Here is a 22,968-nt window from a genome sequence, read left to right on the forward strand (position 1 = left end):
CAAGAAATCATCATACAGTCATGATTAACATGGCCCTGTTGATTGTCATGGAAGATGTAGTAGAAATACACTACTAAAATGGAAGTATATAGCTTACTACGTCACTAAACTAATCATCCTATCTAATAAAAGAGAAACATGGTAATTGGCGTTCGACCGCTACCCTTCCCATTGGATAATCAGCGAGATATGCAAATTAACTGCCAGCCAAGATGGCGGCCGGCAGCCAGGCAGCTTGAAACTAACATGAGGCTTGCTTGCTTCAGAGACAGAGGAAACCAACCTTCCCCGCCTGCTTTGCTGGCCTCTGAGCCTGCAGTTTAAGAAACATTGTAACAAATATAGAAGCTAAACAAAACCCCAGAAACCTGCTTTCAGCAAGCCTGGGATCTCAGAGCTGGAGTTATACAGTGTTTCGATTATAGAACCGAAACAAACCAGATACCTGCTTTCAGCAGCAGAAGCCTCAGAGCTGGTGCCAGAGCTAAAGCTGGCCCAGAATTTAAAAAAAGAAAAAGAAAAGAAAAAAAGGAGCAGTTGGGAGCTTCAGTTGGCCTGAAAACAGCCCTCAGCCCCTCACCCAGACTGGCCAGGCACCCCAGTGGGGACCCCCACCCTGAAGGGTGTGTGACCAGCTGCAAACAGCCATCATCCCCTCACCCAGGCTGGCCAGGCACCCCAGTGGGGACCCCCACCCTGATCCAGGACACCCTTCAGGGCAAACCAGCCGGCCCCTACCCATGCACCAGGCCTCTACCCTATATAGTAAAAGGGTAATATGCCTCCTAGCACTGGGATCAGCAGAGCCGTGAGGCTACCCGGCACCAGGATCAGTGTGACAGGGGGCAGCACCCAAACCCCCTGATCGCCCTGCGGCTCTGTGTGTGGCAGGGTGCGGCACCCCAACCCCCCCCCCCCACGGGCCCTGCTCTGTGTGTGACGGGGTAGAGCCATAACCTCCCCATCAGCCCTGCCCTGAGTGTGACAGTGGTGGCGCCCCAACCCCCTGATTGGCCCTGCTCTGTGGGTGATAGAGGGCGGAGCCCCAACCCGCTGATCCGCCCTGCTGTGTGTGTGACAGGGGATGGTGCCCCAACTCCCCTATCGGCTCTACTCTGTGAGTGACAGGGGGGAGCTCCTCAACCCCCTGATGGGCCCTGCTCTGTGCGTGACAGGGGGGAGATCCCCAACCCCCTGATGGGCCCTGCTCTGTGTGTGACGGGGGGAGCTCCCCAACCCCCTGATGGGCCCTGCTCTGTGCGTGACAGGGGGCAGTGCCCCAACCCCCTGATCAACCCTGCTCTGTGCGTGACAGGATAAGGAGCCCCAACCCCCCTGATTGGCCGTGCTCTGTGCGTGACAGGGGGTGGCGCCGCAACCTCCCCATGGACCCTGGCTTGAGTGTGAGAGGGGACGGTGCCCCAACCCCCCAATCGGCCCTACCCTGAGCGTGATTGAGGGTGGCATCGCAACCTCCCAATCCGCCCTGCTCTGTGCATGACAGGGGGCGCCGCCCCAACTCCCAATCGGCCCTGCTCTGAGCCCGACCAGGGGCTGCACCTAGAGATTGGGCCTGCCCTCTGCCAACCGGGAGCAGGCCTCAGCCAGCAGGGCGTTATCTCCTGAGGGGTCCCAGACTGCGAAAGGGCACAGGCCAGGCTGAGGGACCCCCCATTCCCTCCAAGTGCACAAATTTTTGTGCACCGGGCCTCTAGTTAATAATAATCACTGTAGTAAAAAAAATTAATAAAGTCTTGATTTTGTACAGTGATTTGCATCCCTAACACACCCATATCCTGTGGAACCCATTAAAGCCAACTATTCTTTTGCTTCTCAATAATAGTGTCATTTTGTCATAATCTTAGTGAAGCCTCAAAAGACAACTGATTCTATCGCTAAACTGTTAGGAGGAAAAACATCAAATCAACTATTCATAACCCAGCACATTTTTAAAAAATATATATTTTTTATTGATTTTAGAAAGGAAGGGAGAGGGAGGGAGAGATAGAAGCATCAATGTTGAGAGAGAATCATTGATTTCTCTGCCTCCTGCACACCCCTACTGGGGATCAGCCCGAAACCCAGGTATGCACCCTGACCTGGAACCGAACTATTTCATAAGTCAATGCTCAAACATTGAACCACACCAGCCAGGCAACCCAGGACACACTTTTTATGTATGTCTGTGCTCTAGCATGTCACAGGCTTACACAGTGATGTCATACAAACTTTTGCACAAACCTCCTCATAAAAATCTTACGGATATGAGACCTGGTCCTATCTCTGAGTACAAAGGTGTTTAAGAGTATTTTTCAAAATCTTATCTAATCTAATAAAAGACAAACATACAAACTGACCGTTCCTTCGCTATGCCTTAAGCCACACCCACCAGCCAATCAGAGCGATTATATGCAAATTAACCCAACCAAAATGGTGTCCGGAAGCCATGGAGCTGGAGAGAGAAGGAGGCTTGGTTGCTCTAGTGATGGAGGAAGCCAAGCTTCCCACCTGTCCTGGCCAGCTCTGTGCTCCACTCAAGGCTACAAAGTTTCAATTATAGAATGCAAATAAATCTCAGAATAAAAATAAAGAAAAAAAGGAGAGACTGGGAGCTTCCGTTGCCAGGGGACTTGGCCAGCCTGAAAACTATCCTCAGCCCCTCACCCAGACTGGCCAGGCAGCCCAGTGGGGACACCCCACCCTCAAGGGGGTGTGGCCAGCCTAAAAAGAGCCATCAGCCCCTCATCCAGGCTGGCCAGGCACCCAGTGGGGACCCCCACCCTGAAGGGAGTCTGACCAGCTGCAAACACCAATCAGCCCCTCATCCAGGCTGGCCAGGCACCCCAGCAGGACCCCCACCCTGATCTGGGACACACTTCAAGGCAAACCAGCCAGCCCCCACCCATGTACCAGGCCTCTAGCCTATATAATAAAAGGGTAATATGCAAACTGACCCTAACAGCAGAATGACTGGGAATGACTGGTCACTATGACCACATTGACCACCAGGGGGCAGATGCTCAATGCAGGAGCTGACCCCTGGTGGTCAGTGCGCTCCCACAGGGGGAGCTCTGCTCAGCCACAAGCCAGGCTGCCAGCTGCCAGTACAGCGGTGGTGGTGGGAGCCTCTCCCGTCTCTTCAGCAGCACTAAGGATGTCAGACTGCAGCTTAGGCCTGCTCCCTGCTGGCAAGTGGACATCTCCCGAGGGCTCCTGGGCTGCCAAAGGGATGTCTGATTGCCAGCTTAAGCCCAATCCCCCCGTGGAGCATACCTAAGCCAGCAGGTGGTCATCCCCTGAGGGGTCCCAGACTGCGAGAGGGCACAGGCCAGGCTGAGGGACCACCCCCTGAGTGCACAAACTTTTGTGCACTGGGCCTCTAGTTGAGAAATAAAGGAAGATCCAGGGCTGATTCTGAAGTCCTACTTCTCAATATAGTAGGTTTGTGGTTGTGATTACTTTAGAAGAAAGAAACAATAAATCAAAAACCTTTATAAACTCAAGCCTTCTGCAGTATGAATCATCCTAAAATTTGTGGGGTTTTTTAATCCTCACTGGAGGATATTCCTTCCATTTATCTTTAGAGAGAGTGAAAGGGAATGAGGAGCAGGGAGAGAGACAGAAAAAAAAAAAAACCATTGCCGTCAACTAGTTGCCTCCCACACTTGCCCCAACTGAGGTCAGAAATGAAACCTGCAACTGAGGTACATGCTCTTGACCAGGAATTGAACCAGTGACCCTTTGGTCATAGATTGATGCCTTAACCACCAAGAAAAACCAGCAAGAGCAAATTTGTAAATTTTATTTAATCATTTCCATTTTCTCACCACCAACTGTTTGTTGTAGGTACTATGGATTTTGGAAACAACTCCATTTCAGAAAGAGCCAAGAGGAGAAGAAGTAAGAATAAGATTTTATTTGCTTTTGATGTGAGAAATGTTTTATAATGCCAGTGTTTCATCATCTTTATTTGTTATCCTATATAATAAAAGGGTAATATGCAAATTGACCAATGGGACCACTGGGAACGACTGGTTGCTATGACGTGCACTGACCACCAGGAGACAGACGCTCCACAGGAGCTTCCCCCTGGTGGTCAGTGTGCTTCCACAAGGGGAGCTCCACTCAGCCACAAGCCAGGCTGATGGCTGCATGCACAGCTGCGGTGGCAGGAGCCTCTCCCACCACTTCGGCAGCACTAAGAATGTCCGACAGCAGCTTAGGCCCACTTCCCAGGTGGACTTTTCCACAGGGGTCCTGGACTGTGAGAGGGCACAGGCCAGGCTGAGGAACCACCCCCCCACCCCTCCAGTGCACACATGTCGGGGTTATGGGCTTGATCCCCAGTGGGGGGCGTGCAAGAGGCATCCAATCAATGATTCTCTCTCATCATTTATGTTTCTATCCCTCTCACCCTCTCCCTTCCACTCTGAAATCAATAAAAGATTTTTTTAAAGATGGAGGAAGAGAATAGGGAATGTGGGAGATCTTAAGGATCTGTAATTCACACAGCATTCACCTCCTTGGGCATGATGTGAGATAGGAATTACAAGAAATTACCCCAACACTTTTACATGAATTGAAATGCCCTTTCATGTGACTTGCCCTGTACTCATGGACCTGTGAATAGAATTCTATGCTGAAAAACTAGTCTGTTTATAATTCAGTACAAAATTGGCTTAATTACAAAGGTTTAAAGTAAAATTTGCTTTTCCTACCCACTATATTTTCTGTTGCAAAAAAATAAAAATAAAAAAAAGATACCTTGAGGAGAAATAGAAAAGACAAAGATTTCAGACATTCAGTGATGTTGAACTTCTGTGTGTTCAGAATCTAATCAAGATTTTCTCCTAAAACCTCCAAATTCCTTTGGGAATTTGAAAGTTCAATGAATTTAAAGATTATTTGGGGTAGAATTTAAACATTCTTAAAGGAGAATGACCTATGCATTTATTCAAGTCATCTTTTTTGTTCTTCAACAAAATTGTATAGCTTTCTTTCTATAGATTGTGCATGTTTTTACTTTCCCTGTCAGATTTGCTGAGATATAATTTATATTCAATAGATTTCATCACTTTAAAGATTTAATTGAATATGTTTTAACACATGTAGATAGTCATGTAAACCAACATGATCATGACATAGAACATTTACATCATCCACAAATATCCACTTGTGTCCCTCTTTGCACCCCCTGATCTTGAAACAGTGGATCTGTTTTTATCACTGTAATTTTCTCCCAGGAATTTCATATAAATGAGTTTATACAATATATAGTTTATTTATGTCTGTTCTTGTTTTACTAAGCATAATGCTGTTGAGACACACTGATATTGCTCCGTGTATCTGCAGTTACTCCATTTCTGTTGCTGAGAAGTATTCCTTGTATGAATAAGCAGCTGATTTATCTATTTGCCTGTTCATAGGCAGTGAGCTATTTTCATTTTGAAAAAAAAAAAAAAAAACAATGAGGAACATGTTCATACAAATATTTGGGTGAACATATTTTTAATTTTTCTTGGATAAATACTTAAAAGAAGTACTACTAAGTCATATTAATTGAACTAACTGCATGTTTGATGCTTTGTGAATCTGCCAAAGTATTTTTCAAAGTGGTTGTATCCTTTCATATTTCCACTAGCAATGTTTGAAAGTTCCAATTGCTCTGCATACTCACCAGTACTTGGTATTGTTAGTTTTTTTTTTTATTATACCTATTCTTAGGAGGCATTTAATGGTTTTTCCTATAATTCTAATTTTCATCTTCCTAATAATTAATGGTACTGAACATCTTTTCATTTACTTGCCTTTATCCACAGATCCCTTTTGGTGAAGTATCTATTGAAATCTTTTACCCTTATTTAGTTGAGCTATCTCTTTTTCGTTGTTTTGTTTTGTTTGTTAAAGAGTTATTTATATGTCCTGAATTCAAATCCTTTGTAGGTTATGTCTTATAGTCTGAAAAAGCTGACCTTTTCATTTTCTTGGCACTATCTTTTCAAGAACAAAATTTTTAATATTTGATGAAGTCTAATTCAACAATTTTCCCTTTTATAATCTGTAATTTGGGGTTCTATTTAAGAAATCTTTGCCTAATTTGAGATCCTGTTTTCTCCAAGAAGTTTTATGGTTTGATGTTTACATTTAGCTCTATGATCCAGTTTACGTTAATTTTTGCATATGATGTTAGCTAAGACCTTTTTTTTTTTTTTTTTTTGGCATAGGGATATTCAATTGTCCCTGCAAAATTTGATGAAAATACTATCCTTTCTACATTGAATTAATTTTATTTTACATCCATTTGAAAATAAATTGGCCATATGACTTTGAGTGTATTTCTGGAGTTATTTTTCTGTTCCATCTACCAATATGTCGACCATTATGTCAATAATACAGGATCTTGATTACTGTAGCTTTATAATGAGTCCTGAAGTCAGGTACTAAGGCCTACAATTTTGATTCTCTTTTTCAAAATGCTTTTAGCTCTTTTAGGCCCTGTGCATTTGGAAGTTTCTTCTATCTTTAATTTTAGATACTTTTTAAAAATTGGTTTCACAGAGGAAGGCAGAGGGAGAGTGATAGAAACATCAATGATGAGAGAGAATCGCAGATCAGCTGACTCCTGAACACCCCCTACTGGGGATGGAGCCCGCAACCTAGGCACATATCCTTGACTGAAATTGAACCTGTGACCCTTCAGTTCGCAGGCCAATGTTCTATCCACTGAGCCAAACAGGCTAGGGCCATTTTAGCCACTTTTAAGATCATGTCACTTTCCAAGGTTCCTACTGAGCTCCAACCATATGGCTATGTTCTAGGTCATCCAAAAGATAAATGGAGAAAAGCAAAATATATCTTTCTGCAGAATGCTAGCCCTTTTGTGTGAAGCTTTCCTAGAGTTTCCCTCATCCCACAAAAATAGTTTGTTCTCATCTTACTCAACAAATCTTAACCTGGTGGTCCTGCCAAATATTAGGGAAGTTATGAACTATGGTGTTTTGTCTGGACTCTGACATCTCTGAGAATGCAGATATTCTGTTAGTAAGTTAAGGATTCAAATGGGTTTCTGGAACATGACATGAAGAATTTATTTCAGTAACTCTTTAAAATGTGTTGAAAGTCCCTTTGGAACCTGTGTGACCAATATTCGTAAATGTTCCAGGTCACTTTGAAATATGTACATTTGAACACCTTCCTGGGTTCCAGCTTCTCCCTTCATAAAGGCTCTTTATCAAGCACACTGTTTAAATATACTGGATTCATGGTAAATTAGGTTGTATTTGTTCCATCATGTTGGATAGAGATGTGTTAAGTTTTCCAAATGATTATATTTGCCAACTCCTCCATGTTCTGTTGTTTTATATTAAAATTTTGATGCCATTTATGATTGTTATAACTCAGATACCTTCTTATTTTATAGTTCCCCTTTATCCTTATCAATGCTTTTAACCTTCAAATCTTTTTTTTTTCAGGATGCTAATATTGCGACATTAACTTTTATAGTTTTTACCCCTTTTCATAGATCCCCACCCCATGCAACTTTGTTTTATATCTCTTGTAAAAACACAGCTTTTTGTAATTTTCTCAGATAATCCTCATCTTTTAATAGTTGTTTTATTTGGTACTTTCATTATGATCCCTGATATATGTGTACTTCTACATCTATATTGTTGTTAACCATTATTTTTGTGTGTTTCTGTGTCACTTTCCTACTATCTGAATGATTGAGATAGAATTTTATATTCTATCTTTTTCTCCACTGGTTTGGAAACTGGAGGTAAAATTTCTATAATTTCTTTAACAATGCCTAATCTCAACAGATAACAAGGATCTTAGCATGGATTCCCGCAAATTCAACATCCCATCTCCATCATTTAGCTATTGTTACTAAATTTCTTCTCATTATAAATTTTGAAACATTATCATTTACTTAAATTTGTCATCATTTTATGCACATCATTTTATGTTTCTTTTTTGGTTTCAACATTGGTCTAGCTGAATAAATCCTTGGTTCTTTTAGTGAGAGTGTCTAAGTGTTATATGTGCAAATTTGGCTTTATTTTGAAACAATTTTTTATTGATTTTTCTATAGAGAGAGGAAGATAAGATGATAGATGATAGATAGATAGATAGATAGATAGATAGATAGATAGATGATAGAAATCTATGTGGAAGAGAAATATTGATCATTTGCCTTTTGTATGGGCTCCAACTGACCGGGGACCTAACCAGAAACCTAGTAATGTGCCCTGACCAGGAATCAAACACACAGCCTTTCTATGCAAGGTATGGCACTCCAACCAACTGAGCCACACTGTACAGAAAGAATTTTTTTTGCCAAGATTAAAAAATTCTAGGTCAATGTTTATTTCTCTTCAATATACTAATACGATTACTGCATTTTCTTCTAGACTCTATTGTGTGGCTGATGAATATTCTCCTTATATTTTAACTGTCACTTTTTGGTTAATAAGCTATTATTCTTGCCAAAATATCTTTTTCCAACTTTGGAATTATGAAAACTTTAAGGCTACTGAAAAACTTGAAAAATTTGACAGTAAACATAGACTCACAATTAGCATGTATTGTGCTTACTTTATCTCATTTTTGTCCATTTATCCATTTCTCGATTCATCCACTAACCGTCCTCAACTTTGAAACATTTTAAAGTTGCAGACAATAATACACTTCCCCCAAAACACTTTAGCATGCATATCATTAACTAGATTCAATATTTGTTTGTATTTCTTTTTTTTTTTAGATAAAATTTACAATGAGATGTACAAATACTAGATATATCATTCTATGGATTCTGATAAAAGTGTTCTCCTGTAAAATCCTAATTGTTATCAAGAGACAGAATATGACCATCACTCTAGAACTTAAACAGCTCTCCTCTGAGGAGGACACTTCACTATCCTGGTATAATTAAGAGGGAGATGCTCTCTATTTTATACTGGTCAGAAAAGAAATTTGCCCTCTGACTTGGGGAGCAACATTAACTCTAGCTTCTAAAACTCTTTGCTATTCACACATCCTTGAAAAGATACTCTGGGGCATGTGGAATTGCATGGAGAATTGGGTCCTAACAAATTCACCTCACAAATTACATTCTGGCTATTTCCCTGTGCAGACACCACTCCACCAGCCAAGATTAACCTGACCCCTGGAGTCTAGTAGTATATTCATTCAAATTTTTTCCTTCAGAATTTAACAAATGTCCTAAACCATAATTTCTTAGGTCTCCTATGACCACTGCTGTGGTGCAAGTCACCATGGTTGCATGAGGGAGGCAAGTGAATGCCTGGCTTTCACACAAGAAATGCAATCCCAAGGGCACACATGGTGATCCTGAAACAGAGGCATTTATAATTGTTTAGGTTCCTGAGCGGAATATATCAGCCATAAGTAGGGTTGGTCCCTGATCACCTGTAACCTTAAAGTTTTCAGCTCTGTTCATTGTTGACGGGTTTTGGAAAGAGATGGGGGCAATACAGTCTATCCAATCTGCTCTATTTCTCCATGATGTCCAATCTGTTATATTTCTCCATGATGTCTCCCGCAAGCCTTCATCCAATGACTGAGAATCAGTGAGGGGACCATGTCCAGAAATGTTCTGCCTGGGAGATACTAATGCTGGCAGAAGCCCCTGATTCCTCACATCTGATGCTGAATGGCAGAATCAGTATCTACATATGTGGTGGGATAGCTAGACAAGAGTTATTTCTTTCAGGAGAGTCTTGAAAGACAAATATGGTTAGTGCTCTTTCACCTCCCACACCTCCTAGGTGTTTCATCCTCAGGTGCCTGGATCTTTTGCTCTTCCTTCACTACCAAAAATATGGAGGGGGGAATATATTGTGTACCATTCCATTGGCTGTAACCTCATCTCCTCATCATTCGTTCCAATAATCTCCTATTGTCATTCACAATTTTTATCCACAAGGGTCAGATACAAGCAGGGCAAAGGCATTTTCAAAAAATATAACCAAAATCTCTAGGCACTCTGAAGAGTGGGGAAGAACAATGCATCCTCACCAGCAATGGTCAGAACAGAATCCAGATTTGCACAATTGGTCTATATAATGCCATTAATTCCCCACCACTTTTGTCCTTATCACAATGCAGGAAGGAGCTGATAACCTTTCTGCCTAGATTGGGGAAAGCTGCCTTCAGTGACAAAATACCCATAATAGAGAAGTGTGTGGACAGGAAGAGATGAGGTCATAGAATTAGATGATCAGAGCATTGCGTGTAGCCTTTTATAAAGGGCACACCATTGTGAGACTGTAATGGTCCAGCAAGTCATGCAATTGCAGATTGTTCTTGAGCTTCCTCAGCTCCTCTTTTAGCTTTGGAGAAAGTTGATGTGAGGGACAAATGAGGCAAAGTAGAGAACATGAATAGCAGGTAGACACTATCTTCAGGGTTAACTCATCATTATCCTCTCCCTGAGTCAGAGCTCAAACGGGGAGATACAAGTATAGTCTCTGATATTGTCTCCAGCTACCTAACTGCACTGGAAGAGCATAGATGGAGACCTTCCTTCAGAACTTGACAGCAGCTGTTTGTTTCATTGTCATGAAAGAATCAGGGGAGGGGATGACTGCATTGAGAGTTACTACAGTTTTATAGAAGCCTGGTAGCACTTTGCTAAGGCATTCTGATTGTGTGAGATTTGAGAGGAGAGATGAAGGTAAGCATTTTATTGCTGTGCATCAAAAATGCCACTGACAGAAAGACTTTGAAACTCTGAAGATTTGTGAGATAAAGTTTCCTAAGTACTCCTATGTCTTTATAGAAACCATCTCAACTTGGAGGAAGTTGTATTTGTGCAGTTGTAAAATGAGATACAATGAAGAATCTTCTCTTTCAGGGACAAAAATGCGCACAGATGAGACTGTGGATTTTGAGGCTGAAATACTTCCTGTGACCTGTGGGGAGATGGTGGGCATGTTAATTAAGAGAAAATTGAAACGAGGTAAGATTCAAGGTCTACTTTCACTTATAACCCCTCCATGAAGGAATCACAAAAAGTAATGGAATTACCCATGTAAATTACCCATTGTTTAAGGAATTGGGGCCCCAGTTTTGTCTTGAGAAGAGGTAGGGATCTCTAAGATGATGTTTTTACACTTTAAGAAATGGTGCATATTAAGTGCTCACTTCCAGGTGGATGTATCCATGAGGATGCCCAAGGAACCAAAGATAAGTGCAGAAACGTCAGTCTGTGGGTGGAAAAGATTGCATACTTTATTTTGAATCAGCCTCCACCTTCATGTCCTATACCCCTTCTGGAAATCATCAACAAGACAGGGTGTTTGTTGTTGAGAGGACTTCACAAAATTTAAAATCAGAAAACCTGAGTCCCAGCCTCAGCTCTGCCAAGAGTGACTGAGTAAAGAATGGTACTTTTCTGAGCCTGAAACTTCTCATCTAATAAATGGATAATAATTAAAAATCTGCCTCCTGGTGTGACTTTGAGACAATGTACATAATGACTGTAAAATGTTTTCTGATTTGAACATTATTAAGCTTTCCAATAGTTGTCTATTATGATGAACCCCATATCAGATTAATCTTAATGTGGGTATGTGAAAAAAATTATATGTTTGCATCAAAACTATTTTTAAACAGCTTTATTGAGATATAACTCACATATATACTAGTAATTCACCATTTTAAGTGTAGAATTCACTGTTGAGCTTTTTGTTTCTGTTTTGTTTATTCACAAGATTATAAAACCATCATTACAATCTAATTTAAGAACAGTTTTGTGCCCCACTAAAGGAAACACCATGTCTCTCAGGAGTCAATACCCACTCCCACCTCACCTCACCATCCAGCTCTATGCAACCACTCATCTATTTTATGATCTATATACTGGCCTATTCTAAATATTTCATATCCATTGACTCATATAACATGTGCCTTTTGGTGACTGGTTTTCCCTCAGCATGATGTTTTCCAGGTTCATATGTATATATCATGCATTATACTTTATTCTTTTTTATTGTCAAACTAGAGGCCCGGTGCACAAATTGTGCACTAGTGGGGTCCCTTGCCCTGCCCCACAATCAGGGCCAAACAGGGACATGTCGCCCAGTCTTGATGGGGGCCAATGGGGACCGGTGGGCTGGGGAGTGACCGTGGGAAGTTGGCTAGCCAGCCAGGAAGGGACCACAGGAGGGCTCCAGGGAATGTCCAACCCTCTCGCCCAGTCCCGATCAGCCAGACCCCAGCAGCAAGCTAATCTATCAGTCAGAGTGTCTGCCCCCTGGTTGTCAGTGTGCATCATAGGGAACAATCTGTCAGACACTTAGCATATTGCGCTTTTATTATGTAGGATAATATAATAGTCAATGGTGTGGAGACACAGTAACGCATTTATCTATCAGTTTAGGTTTTCTCACCCTTTCACTATCATGAATAATGCTGTTTTGAATAAAGATTTTGGTGAACCTGGTTTTTTAATTCTTTTCACTAAATACTCGGGAGTGGAATTGCAGGGTTATATGGCAATTCTATGTTGAACTTATTGAGAAAAATCAAAACTATTTTCCACAGTATGGCACCAGTTTATATTCCCACCAGTAAAATCTGAGTTCTCTTATTTCTCTGCATCCTCACCAACACTGGTTATTGTCTATCTTTTTCATTACAGCCATCCTAGAAGGTGTGACGTAGTATCTAAATGAGGTTTTTATTTCCTTTTCTCTAATGAATAATGTCATTAAGTATATGACTATCTTTTATCTATATATAAGTAAAATTTTCCACTGAATAATATTTCACAATTACTTTAAAGTCAGTTATCCATGAGTTCACATAAGAAAAATATCAGCCCAATAATGTCATTGAACTGGAAAGAAATCATCGTAATACAGGGCACAGATGTGGCCTTAGTGTCATTGAGAGCAGCAGGGCAGGGCCTCCATTTCAGATTTCACTCCAAAGTAGAAAATCTCCTTACATGGTATTTATGGGCTGGGTTTGGGGATTCTCAAGTATAAAAGGTGAGGTCACACTCTTCTGTTAGTGATCTTGAACCCAAATTGGGTGGCTGTAGATCCAGTGTCTGAGCTCTCAGGACAAGGAGGTTTCAGGATCAACTTATCCCGGTCTTACAGGAGCCACGGTGAAGTGTATAAGGAGAGAGGATGGAAATTGGTTCACACCCAGGGAATTTGAAGTTGCAGGAGGCTATGAAAAATCAAGTAACTGGAAGAACAGTGTGTGCTGCGGTGGGACAGCCCTAAAAAACCTGAAAGAGGTATTCCAGTGACTTTCCTTGTTGTATTAGAAGAAAAGGTCACTATTTGCTCACCAAATATATGTTGAGTCATGGCTATAGCGCTGAGGTGCCCTAACATTATCCTGGTCCTGGAGGGAGGAACCCCACACTCATAAGTCAGTACAAGACAGCACATTGATGTTGTCAAAGGGTCTCGGTTGGGACAGGAGACTAGAGGAGGGAAAGGTCATTCTGTTGGAGGTGCCTGCAGACAACCTTAGCCACTGAAAGAAAGGAGACTATCTACAGTCAAACAAGTGGTCAGAAGGCACTCAAGAGAAAGAATGGTGTAAAAACCAGAACCATTACTAACCTGGCTCCACAGGTTGAGGTAGATGGATTGTGTGTGATGAGGCATAATCCATCAATTGGGGGGGGGGGGGTTGGATGATTTAATGCCAGGCTAAGGATTTTAAACTCATAGCATAGACAATGCAGAACCAGGGAAGTCTCCTGAGGTATGAAATGACATATTTGAAACTGTATCTCAGATAGCATGGGGCCTGGAAATGAGTTCACTGTCTTTCAGCCCAAGACACCTATAGTGAACCTACAATTCTCAGCTCCAACGTCACCCCTCTCTGAATATTCACTGACTGACCTGCCTTGTCATCCCTTCCCTGGCCACCCCTGACCACACTATTAAGGCCCTTCTCACAGTTTTATACTTATCCTTTCATGCAAACCCTTGCTCTCCTAGATCCCTCTAGGGTTTATACATCTTTGTGTGCCCAACATTGTGCAGAGTATCTGACACTCAATAGCTGTGGGACATGTGTGTGTCAGTTGAGCAGCCCTGGTGTGAGGAAATAACTTGAGTGGCACTGGTGGGAATGGAAAGGAAGTGAAAGCTGTCAAAAAGGTTGTCAAGGAAATGAAAACTTAAGTAAATAAGAACAAACACAAAAGAAAAGGAAAAAAATCTAAGGATGATTTTCCAGCTACTATTAATGAATTCTAGAAGCACATTGAGGAGGGGAAGATGGGTTCTCATTTAGACATCTTGGTTTGAGCTGACAGTGGAACATCCAAGTAGAAATATTTGGGAGGAGGTTGAAATGCCAGATCCACAAAACATAAACACAGGCTAACCATACACTTGGATCTTTTACTCTTTCAGTATCTACCTGAACTTCCAGGAAAAGGTGGCATGAAGAAAAAGGTGATTATTACTTTATACAAGTTCTTTTTCTTAATCTTTATTGTTGAAAGTATTACATCAATCTCCCTTTTTACCCCATTAACCTCTTCCAGCCTGATCCCATCACCCCAACCCCACCACCCCAGGCCCTCACCATCCAATTGTCTGTCTCCAAGGACAATTGTATATGCATCCAAGTCCATTGGTTGATCTCTTCCTACCCACCCTCCTCTGCCTTCCCTCTAAGTTTCAAAAGTCTGTTCTGAGATCATGTGATAGTTATCTTTCTCTGACTGGCTTATTTCGCTTAGCATAATATTCTCCAGGTCCATCCATGCTGTTGCAAATGGTAAGAGTTTTTTCTTTTTTATTGCCACACTAGAGGCTCAGTGCACAAAAATTTGTGCACTTGGGGGGTAGGGGGGGGGGGTCCCTCAGCCCGGCCTGTGCCCTCTAGCAGTCTGGGACCCCTCAGGGGATGACCACCTGCTGGCTTAGGCCGGGTCCCCGGGAGATTGGGCCTAAGATGGCAATCAGACATCACTCTGGCAGCCTGGCAGCCCTTGGGGAATGTCCATTTGCGAGCAGGGAGCAGGCCTAAACTGCTGTCGGACATCCTTAGCACTGCTGAGGAGGCAGGAGAGGCTCCACCACCACCGCTGTACTGGCAGCCATCAGCCTGGCTTGTGGCTGAGCAGAGCTCCTCCCATGTGAGAGCACCCTGACCACTAGAGGGCAGCTCCTGCATTGACCGTCTGCCCCCTGGTGGTCAGTGTGTGTCATAGTGACCAGTCATTCCCAGTCACTCTGCTGTTAGGGTCAGTTTGCATATTACCCTTTTACTATATAGGATAGAGGCCTGGTGCACGGGTGGGGGCCGGCTGGTTTGCCCTGAAGGGTGTCCTGGATCAGGGTGAGGGTCCTGCTTGGGTGCCTGGCCAGCCTGGATGAGGAGATGAGGGCTGTTTGCAGGCTTCCCTCACCCCCTTCAGGGTGGGGGTCCCCATTGGGGTGCCTGGCCAATCTGGGTGAGAGGCTGAGGGCCGTTTTCAGGCTGGCAGGTAACTGAAGCTCCCAGCCTCTCCTTTTTTTCTTTTTCTTTTTTTATTCTGGGATTTATTTACTTTCTATGGCTGTCACTGGAGCTGAGAGCCGGCTTTAGCTCTGAGGCCGGCTCCAGCTTGAGGCCTTGGCTGCTGGAAGCAGGTATCTGGAGTTTGTTTGGCTTCTATAATTGAAACACTGTTGCCATCACTGCCACTCTAAGCTCTGAGGCCAAAGCTGGCTGAAAGCAGGTTTCTGGAGCTTGTTTAGCTTCTATAATTGCAACATTGTTTCTTAGACTACAGCTCAGAGGCCAGCAGCTGCAGGCGGGGAACTTTGGCTTCCTCCATCACTGGAGCAAGCAAGCCTCCTGTTCGCTTCAGCTGCCTGGCTGCCGGACGCCATCTTGGTTGACAGTTAGTTTGCATATTGACCTGATTAGCCAATGGGAAGTGTGTCTGAGGTATGGTCAATTTGCATCTTTCTCTTTTATTAGTGTAGATAGTATTCCATTGTGTAAATGTACCACCATTTTTTGTTCACTCATCTGTTGATGAGCACTTAGGTTGTTTTACATGATAATTTCATATGTGAATTTTTATTTATTGTTTAAAGTATTACATATGTCTCCTTTTTCCCTGATTGACCGTCCCACCACTCCCACCCCTGAGGGCAAGCCCCCACCGCCCCAGCATCTATGTTCATTGGTTATGCTAATATGCATGCATACAAGTCCTTTGGTTGATCTCTTAAACACCCCTCCCCCACTTTCCTGCCTTCTCTCTGAGGTTGGACAGTCTGTTCAGTGCTACCTTGTCTCTGGATCTACTTTTGTTCATCAGTTTATGCTGATCATTATATCCCACATATGAGTAAGATCATGTGATACTTATCTTTCTCTGACTGGCTTATTTCGCTTAGCATAACACTCTCCAGTTCCATCTATGCTGTTGCAAATGGTAAGAACTCTTTCTTTTTTACCGCAGCGTAGTATTCCATTGTGTAGATGTAGCACAGTTTTTGAATCCACTCATTTGCTGATGGCACTTAGGCTGTTTCCAAATCTTAGCTATTGTGAATTGTGCTGCTATGAACATGGGGATGCATGTATTATTTCTGAGGAGTGTTTCAGGTTTCTTAGGATATATTCCTAGAAGTGGGATCACTGGGTCAAGTGGGAGTTCCATTTTTAAGTTTTTGAGGAAACTCCATACTATTTTTCCATAATAGCTGCACAGTCTGCTTTCCCACCAACAGTGTACTAGGATTACCTTTTCTCCACAACCTCTCTAATACTTGTCATTTGTTGATTTATTCATGATAGCTATTCTGACAGGTGTGAGGTGTTATCTCATTATCATTTTGATTTGCATTTCTTGGATGATTAGTGACTTTGAGCATTTTTCCATATGTCTCTTGGCTTTCTATATGTCCACTGTGGAGAAGTGTCTATTTAGGTCATTTGATATTTTTAATTGGATTGTTTGACTTCCTTTTGTTAAGTTGTATGAGTTTTCTATATATTTCAGAGATTAACCCCTTATTGGATGTATCATTAGCAAATGTGTTCTTCCATGTAGTAGGCTCTCTTGTTATTTTGTTGATGGTTTCTTTTGCAGTACCGAAGCTTTTAGTTTTAATGTAGATCAATGGAATAGAACAGAAATCAACCCAAGCCACTATGCTTAGTAATATTTGACAAAGGAGACAAGAGCATACAATGGAGTAGAAACAGTTTCTTCAATAAATGATGTTGGGAAAATTGCACAGGTTCATGCAAAAAAATGAAACTAGACCACCAACTTACATCATACACAAAACTAAACACAAAATGGATAAAAGACTTAAATGTAAGATATGAAACCATAAAAGTCTTAGAAGAAATGATAGGAACCAAAATTTCAGACATCTCTCATAGCAATATGTTTACCCATACATCTCCTAAGACAATGAAAACTAAGGAGAAAATATACAAGTTCTTATTACATAACTCATTTTATATGATATAGCATCTTTTTTATGGTTTCTCAGTTTTGTAATTAACATTGTTGCCTCTTCTCCTGGTTCCTCCCTTCATTTTATTTAATTAATTAATTTATTTTGTATGTGCCTTCAGATTTGTTCCATTGAACATTAGGTTGAATGCAAGGTCATCTTTGAATGGTAAACCATTTGAGATGAGGATAAAAAAGAGCCATCAAAATAGATCTCATAGCTGAGTTTTAGCTATAGATGGAGATATTGTCAGGGTGTCCAAGTTGTAAAAGCAGACATAATTATGGAATACATAAAAATATGTCTTAATAAGGTAACAGGCTCATCTTTAATTCAGACCAGATATTTTTCATAAAGGTTACTATTTTCTAACTTTAGTAAAATCTGATGAAGCAAAATTTGATCACCATCATCCAGATGAACCAGGTTTAGTACTGAGTCTATCTTGGGATATATATGAAACCATACACTATTTCATGAGATAGGCAACTAAAAGCATATTTCTTTTCTGCTTTTGTTTTACAGCATCTTCCATTCCTTCCATAAAATAGACATACAGTATTCTCTCTCAGGCAAAATTATTGGGAAATATTTCCTAAGGATGGTGCTGTTAGGAGGGAGCTTTTGTGAGATTGATGTGTCTTACATGAGGTGCTGACCTGGAAAATTTCTTACTTTGATGCCAACCCTTTGGCTCCACCTCAGGGTTCTGCAGACCTCCTGACTATCTATGAAAGTGATTTCTCCCTCTATAGAAGAATACTATGGAGGAAACAAACAAAATACATAATGTGAGGTGTAACTTCAGGACAAAGTAATAGTTTTTTCAAGATTGAGTATGAATGAGAACTTAAGAACAGGGGTGGGGTGGGGGGGCGGTGAAAAGTGCCCATTCTCATATACTCCAGGTAGAAATGACCATGCAAGACTTTCATAGAATGTACATTAGGTTACATGTAGCTGTCTAGGCCTTTAGATTATCATATATTCTAGTACTTTTGACCCACCAGTCCTTGGCACATTATACCCATTGGGTTTACTGAAGATAAATTATTCTTTTATTTATTCAGTGACTACTTTAAACAGTAGTGTCTCTATCACTCTCTATGTGTATAGAGTTACTCAATCTGGAGTACCTAAAAGAGCTGGCAACTTCCAACCCACATGTTCTATCCTTATCCATGGGTACAACACTTTGCAGAAACAAGGTTCAGTTGCCCCTATATTTGGTATCTCCTCGATGAAGAATTGAAGTGACCCAAAGTGTCAGATCTCAGGACCCATTACTACCTCAGTGGATCATCTGTGCCTCCCAGAACTTCTCTTGCTGATGGAGTCTTGGTTTCTCAAAACCTTAGTGTCACACTTGGCACCACATGACAGCTTCCTGTCTCTTGATGAGGGCCACATATCCTTTCTGGTAACAGCTGCTGTATTGTCAAATTATCTGAAATACTCAGCCAGAAGTATTACTGGTTTTATGCTAGTATTTGCTAAAAAGATAGCAAGTAATCCCTTTTCCTAAGTGAAACAATACTCATTTACTATGCAATTATTTAATGCATTAAAAATGCTCAATGTTCATTACAGAAGATTGAAATAATATCCCTGACCTCAAGAATTGTTTCAACTTCATTGTTTATCATGGAGAAATAATTAATGGGGAGCAGGGTCTTCCAGGCTCTCCAGAGAAGCAGGCAATGACATGACCATTTCTCAGGTCATTTTTGAGTGGATCACCCTTGTCTATGACCTCTCTGACCTGGGTGGAGATAAAAGCCAAGGCTGCTTGAAGGTAATGAAGTCAAGTTGTTCTAATGAATAAACAAGATCAATGTAAGTGTTATACCCAATAGTCAGTTTCCTGTGAAAATCAGCCAGGTGCCATCTTGGGATTTGGATGAAAAGGAAATGGGGATGAACTTTCAAAAGTTGACTTGGACTAAGGAGGAGCTTGGATTCATTTGAACTTTTGATGGGTGCCCTAGAAGAGTTACTGGAGGTGGTGGAGTTCATGTTATACTACCCATGATCAAGACTCCATGGGGAGGAAAAGGCAATTGTTCTAATAAGTAACCTCAGTCTTCTTAATAATCTTTCCTAGGAGAGATATTACAGGTCAATTCAGCATTGGCTTATAATATACTCATGCATTAATAATCACATGTGTGAAACTAAATCTCAACTCAGGTCCCACACTTTGCACACAGAATCACCTGAAGACCTCTGAAAAATAACATTGTCTGATCCCACTCTAGATAAAATTTCGATCAAATCATTCTGAGTTATGACTTGGACATTAGAATTGTTAAAATATCTCCAGATGATTTTGATACACAACTCATTCTATGGCTTAAGGAGAATACTAACACCTGTGCCTTTTGATTCAGCATCTATGATGTTGGGACCAGGAATTTAGTATTTTATATACTCGCCTCTGAAAATTCAAATGTACAGCCAAGCTAAGACACAAAGAGCCAAAGGGAAAAGGCCCTAGACTTGATTACAGATAGAGATGCAAGATTCTTGTGTACTTATTACATTTGTTATTTCCTTGCTTTTCTGGGAAGATGGGTACCAATCTCTGGACAATCATGATAGCAGTCTGTGAGTGCCTACAGTGAAGAGAAGGAAAATGGACCCAGGCCTCCATGTTAGACCCAGTGTCAATCTCCATTATGGATGTGGTTCAGGATTCCCTGGAACACTGAATGGGAGCTGTTGGCAAGATGTTCCTTGAGCTTTGCACTTTCTCATATATGGCCATTTTTTAAATCAAAATAAATGACCAGAATCCTGATTCTCCCCAGATAAGAATTTTCACCCTAAATCAGAGTGACTTTTCATCTTTTATTACTTTCTGCATGAAGAGAAACAAAATAGCTGTGCTGCACATTACTGTGCCCATTTACTTCAAGATGGACATTTGTGATCTTTGTGTGCTGCTAACAGAGATATAATACAGACTTTGAGAAACAAAACACTTTTCTCTATGTATTAAGGTGAAACCATTCATTAGGGTCTCAGCATCCCTGTACACAGTGGACTCTACAGAGATGGAACTAACAAAACAAGCTTAACTGTTACTGTGAAAAGGAGTGGGCATAGCAGGATTTGGAATACAAGTAAGAGTATAGACCCAGGATGAATTCTCAGGTTTGTGGTCAAAGGCAAATATTTTATGAAATGGAAGCACCAGGAAAGAACAGGTAGTGGGTGTGGGGACAGGATAATACATTGTTTTGCCTGGATGAGTTTGGGGTGTGCTTTAAGGGCCCAGGGGGAGATGCTGGGTGAGCATAGGGATGTGCACAAATGTAGAAGACAGGCTGGACATTTGGAAGCTGGAAACATGGCAATGTAACTGCAGCTTTGAGAGTCATTTGATTATCTGGGGCAATCAAATGGCCAACTATCTAAACCTAAGGGATTCTGTCTAAGTCTTAAAAGAGAAGAGGACACGAAAGGAAACAGATACAGCAGTGAGGCTGATTGACTAAACCCAGGAGAGTGATGGCACTGACCCCATGTGTTCGGAGAAAGGAGAAATGGTCATGGCAGAGAAAAGTGGACACTGTCATCAATGGGGGTCAAGTCCCCAAGCGAGTCTCGTTTGTGTCACCTGAGATGGTCACAAGAGGGTAGGAATTTCTCCAATAAACAATGGGATAGACAGGATATTTCTATCTATAGAGCAACCCAGAATCTTCTGGGTTCTCTCAGAAGGCAGAACCAGGAAAGCAACCAGGAACAAATATAGTTCCTGATAGTTCCTGATTCATATGTAAATGCTGATTCTCATTTAAAAGAAAGAATAAAGGGGTTTTCTGTTTTAATCACCTCCTTTTTCACCCCATTGGTGAGGGAGGGATGTCTACCACACAGTTTGGGGGACAGCAAGTAATGGCATCTGTCACTGGACAGATGGATTGGCAAATGTGTATTAGTCACATATACTCCTAAACCAAGGAAGGAGGGCAGTGCCAGCCATGCAGGCCTCACCAAGGTTGCCCTCAGGAACAGAGGGAGCAACCAGGGGCTGTGGAGGGTGGGTTATCCCCTGGTTTCCCTAGGAGGTTATGGCATGCTGGTTTAAATAATTCCATCGCTGACAGGGAACTGAAACCTGTTATTCCAGGCTGAGCAGGGTTACATGTGTCCCCCTGACAAGGAGCATTGTTTAGCTGTGGGACCTTATCCAGGAGAGCAGATTCAGGAAGGGAACTTGCAGATAGGCTGTTCAAGGCCTTCTCAATTTTGCCAAATGTCACAGCAGCACATAATGTTGAACTTTAATGTTAGACTTTACACTGCATTTTCTTGATTAGGATAGGGCTCAGTCACAGGCCAGCTATTTCTCATGAATACATATGATTGTATTTAACACAGTGTATCTTCATATCTGCTCTATAAATTTGGTTGGGTTCAATGAGTAAAAGTTACACCACAGGATTTGGATGGAAATACTGTCAAATTTTATCTTCTTCAAATGAAATTAAACATGGTTAAAGGACACACTGAGACTGGTAAGAAATCCAGTATCAGTTGTTTAAGGGAGTCCCTCCCTATTCTGTTTATAAAACAATGCAATTGCCACTTTCTCTGCCCATTCAGCGATGGAGCCTAAGGGATTCTAAGTGTTAGAAGAGGTGTTCTAATGCTAAGGAGCTATATCTTCCCTGGCACAAACTGGTCATCTGTGCCCGTGGTCTTTCAAATTCAAAGACACTGTCATAGGTTCAGGGGCCCTTCAGATATAGAATACACAGTCCAGGAACCCCTACCAAGCCCTTCAACTCATAGGAAGCCTTTAGCCAAGAAAATAGGAATACTGTCTTAGCAGTTTATTCAATCTTATCAATTTCTCAATAAACCACCTTTCCCTGCGTCATTTTAGTGATTTTGGTACAGGCAAATGAATTTTGTTCCAGGACCTTGTTTTATCTGCGAGATAATAAAATGGTTCACAATTCTACAAAATTCACCCTCTCTTTTGTAGCTGGTCTTTCTGTGTTAGAGACTCTGGTTTTATAGGAAAACCTTTTCTGGTCACATAGGCCACTCCTACTGAACTTCACCACAGACCAAGAGTTCTTTTTCTGAAACTCCATTCCATGTAGTTGGTTCACAGCTCAGGGAGAAGCACATATCTGTCCATGCAGGTTCACACAAAGGCAATGAGTTCCAGATTCCCACAGTGCTGGTCTTCAAAGTCTCACTGGGGTACAGACATTGTTTTATTTTCTAGCTGAAAAAAGAGGAGAAATGCAAGATCTGTGGGGATGAAGGAAAGCTCTTCAGCTGCAGTCGTTGTTTCAGCTTCTTTCACAAAGACTGTCACATCCCACCTGTGGAATCTAAGAGGTTTGTGAGATGCAGACCCCTCTCCTTCTATGGATCTTCTTCCTGCCATGCACACTCCCAATGCACTCACCCAGACACCATCTCCCACCCAATAAACTGCTGCTTCTACTCTATGGAGCATGTTTTCACA

At 41.7% G+C, this 22,968-nt stretch overlaps 1 protein-coding gene across 1 annotated transcript in view; it reads left to right on the forward strand.

Moving 5' to 3' along the window:
• LOC132238327 (nuclear body protein SP140-like protein) overlaps positions 1-22,968 on the forward strand; it is a 54,284-nt gene that overhangs the window by 28,826 nt on the left and 2,490 nt on the right. The window contains exons 7-11 of the mRNA XM_059703480.1: positions 3,847-3,900; positions 10,877-10,981; positions 13,131-13,273; positions 14,415-14,456; positions 22,723-22,838. Coding sequence (XP_059559463.1) covers positions 3,847-3,900; positions 10,877-10,981; positions 13,131-13,273; positions 14,415-14,456; positions 22,723-22,838 — 460 coding nt within the window. The remainder of the gene's footprint in view (positions 1-3,846; positions 3,901-10,876; positions 10,982-13,130; positions 13,274-14,414; positions 14,457-22,722; positions 22,839-22,968) is intronic.

This window comes from Myotis daubentonii, chromosome 7, assembly GCF_963259705.1.
Source record: "Myotis daubentonii chromosome 7, mMyoDau2.1, whole genome shotgun sequence".
In the NCBI taxonomy this organism is placed as follows: Eukaryota; Metazoa; Chordata; class Mammalia; order Chiroptera; family Vespertilionidae; genus Myotis; species Myotis daubentonii.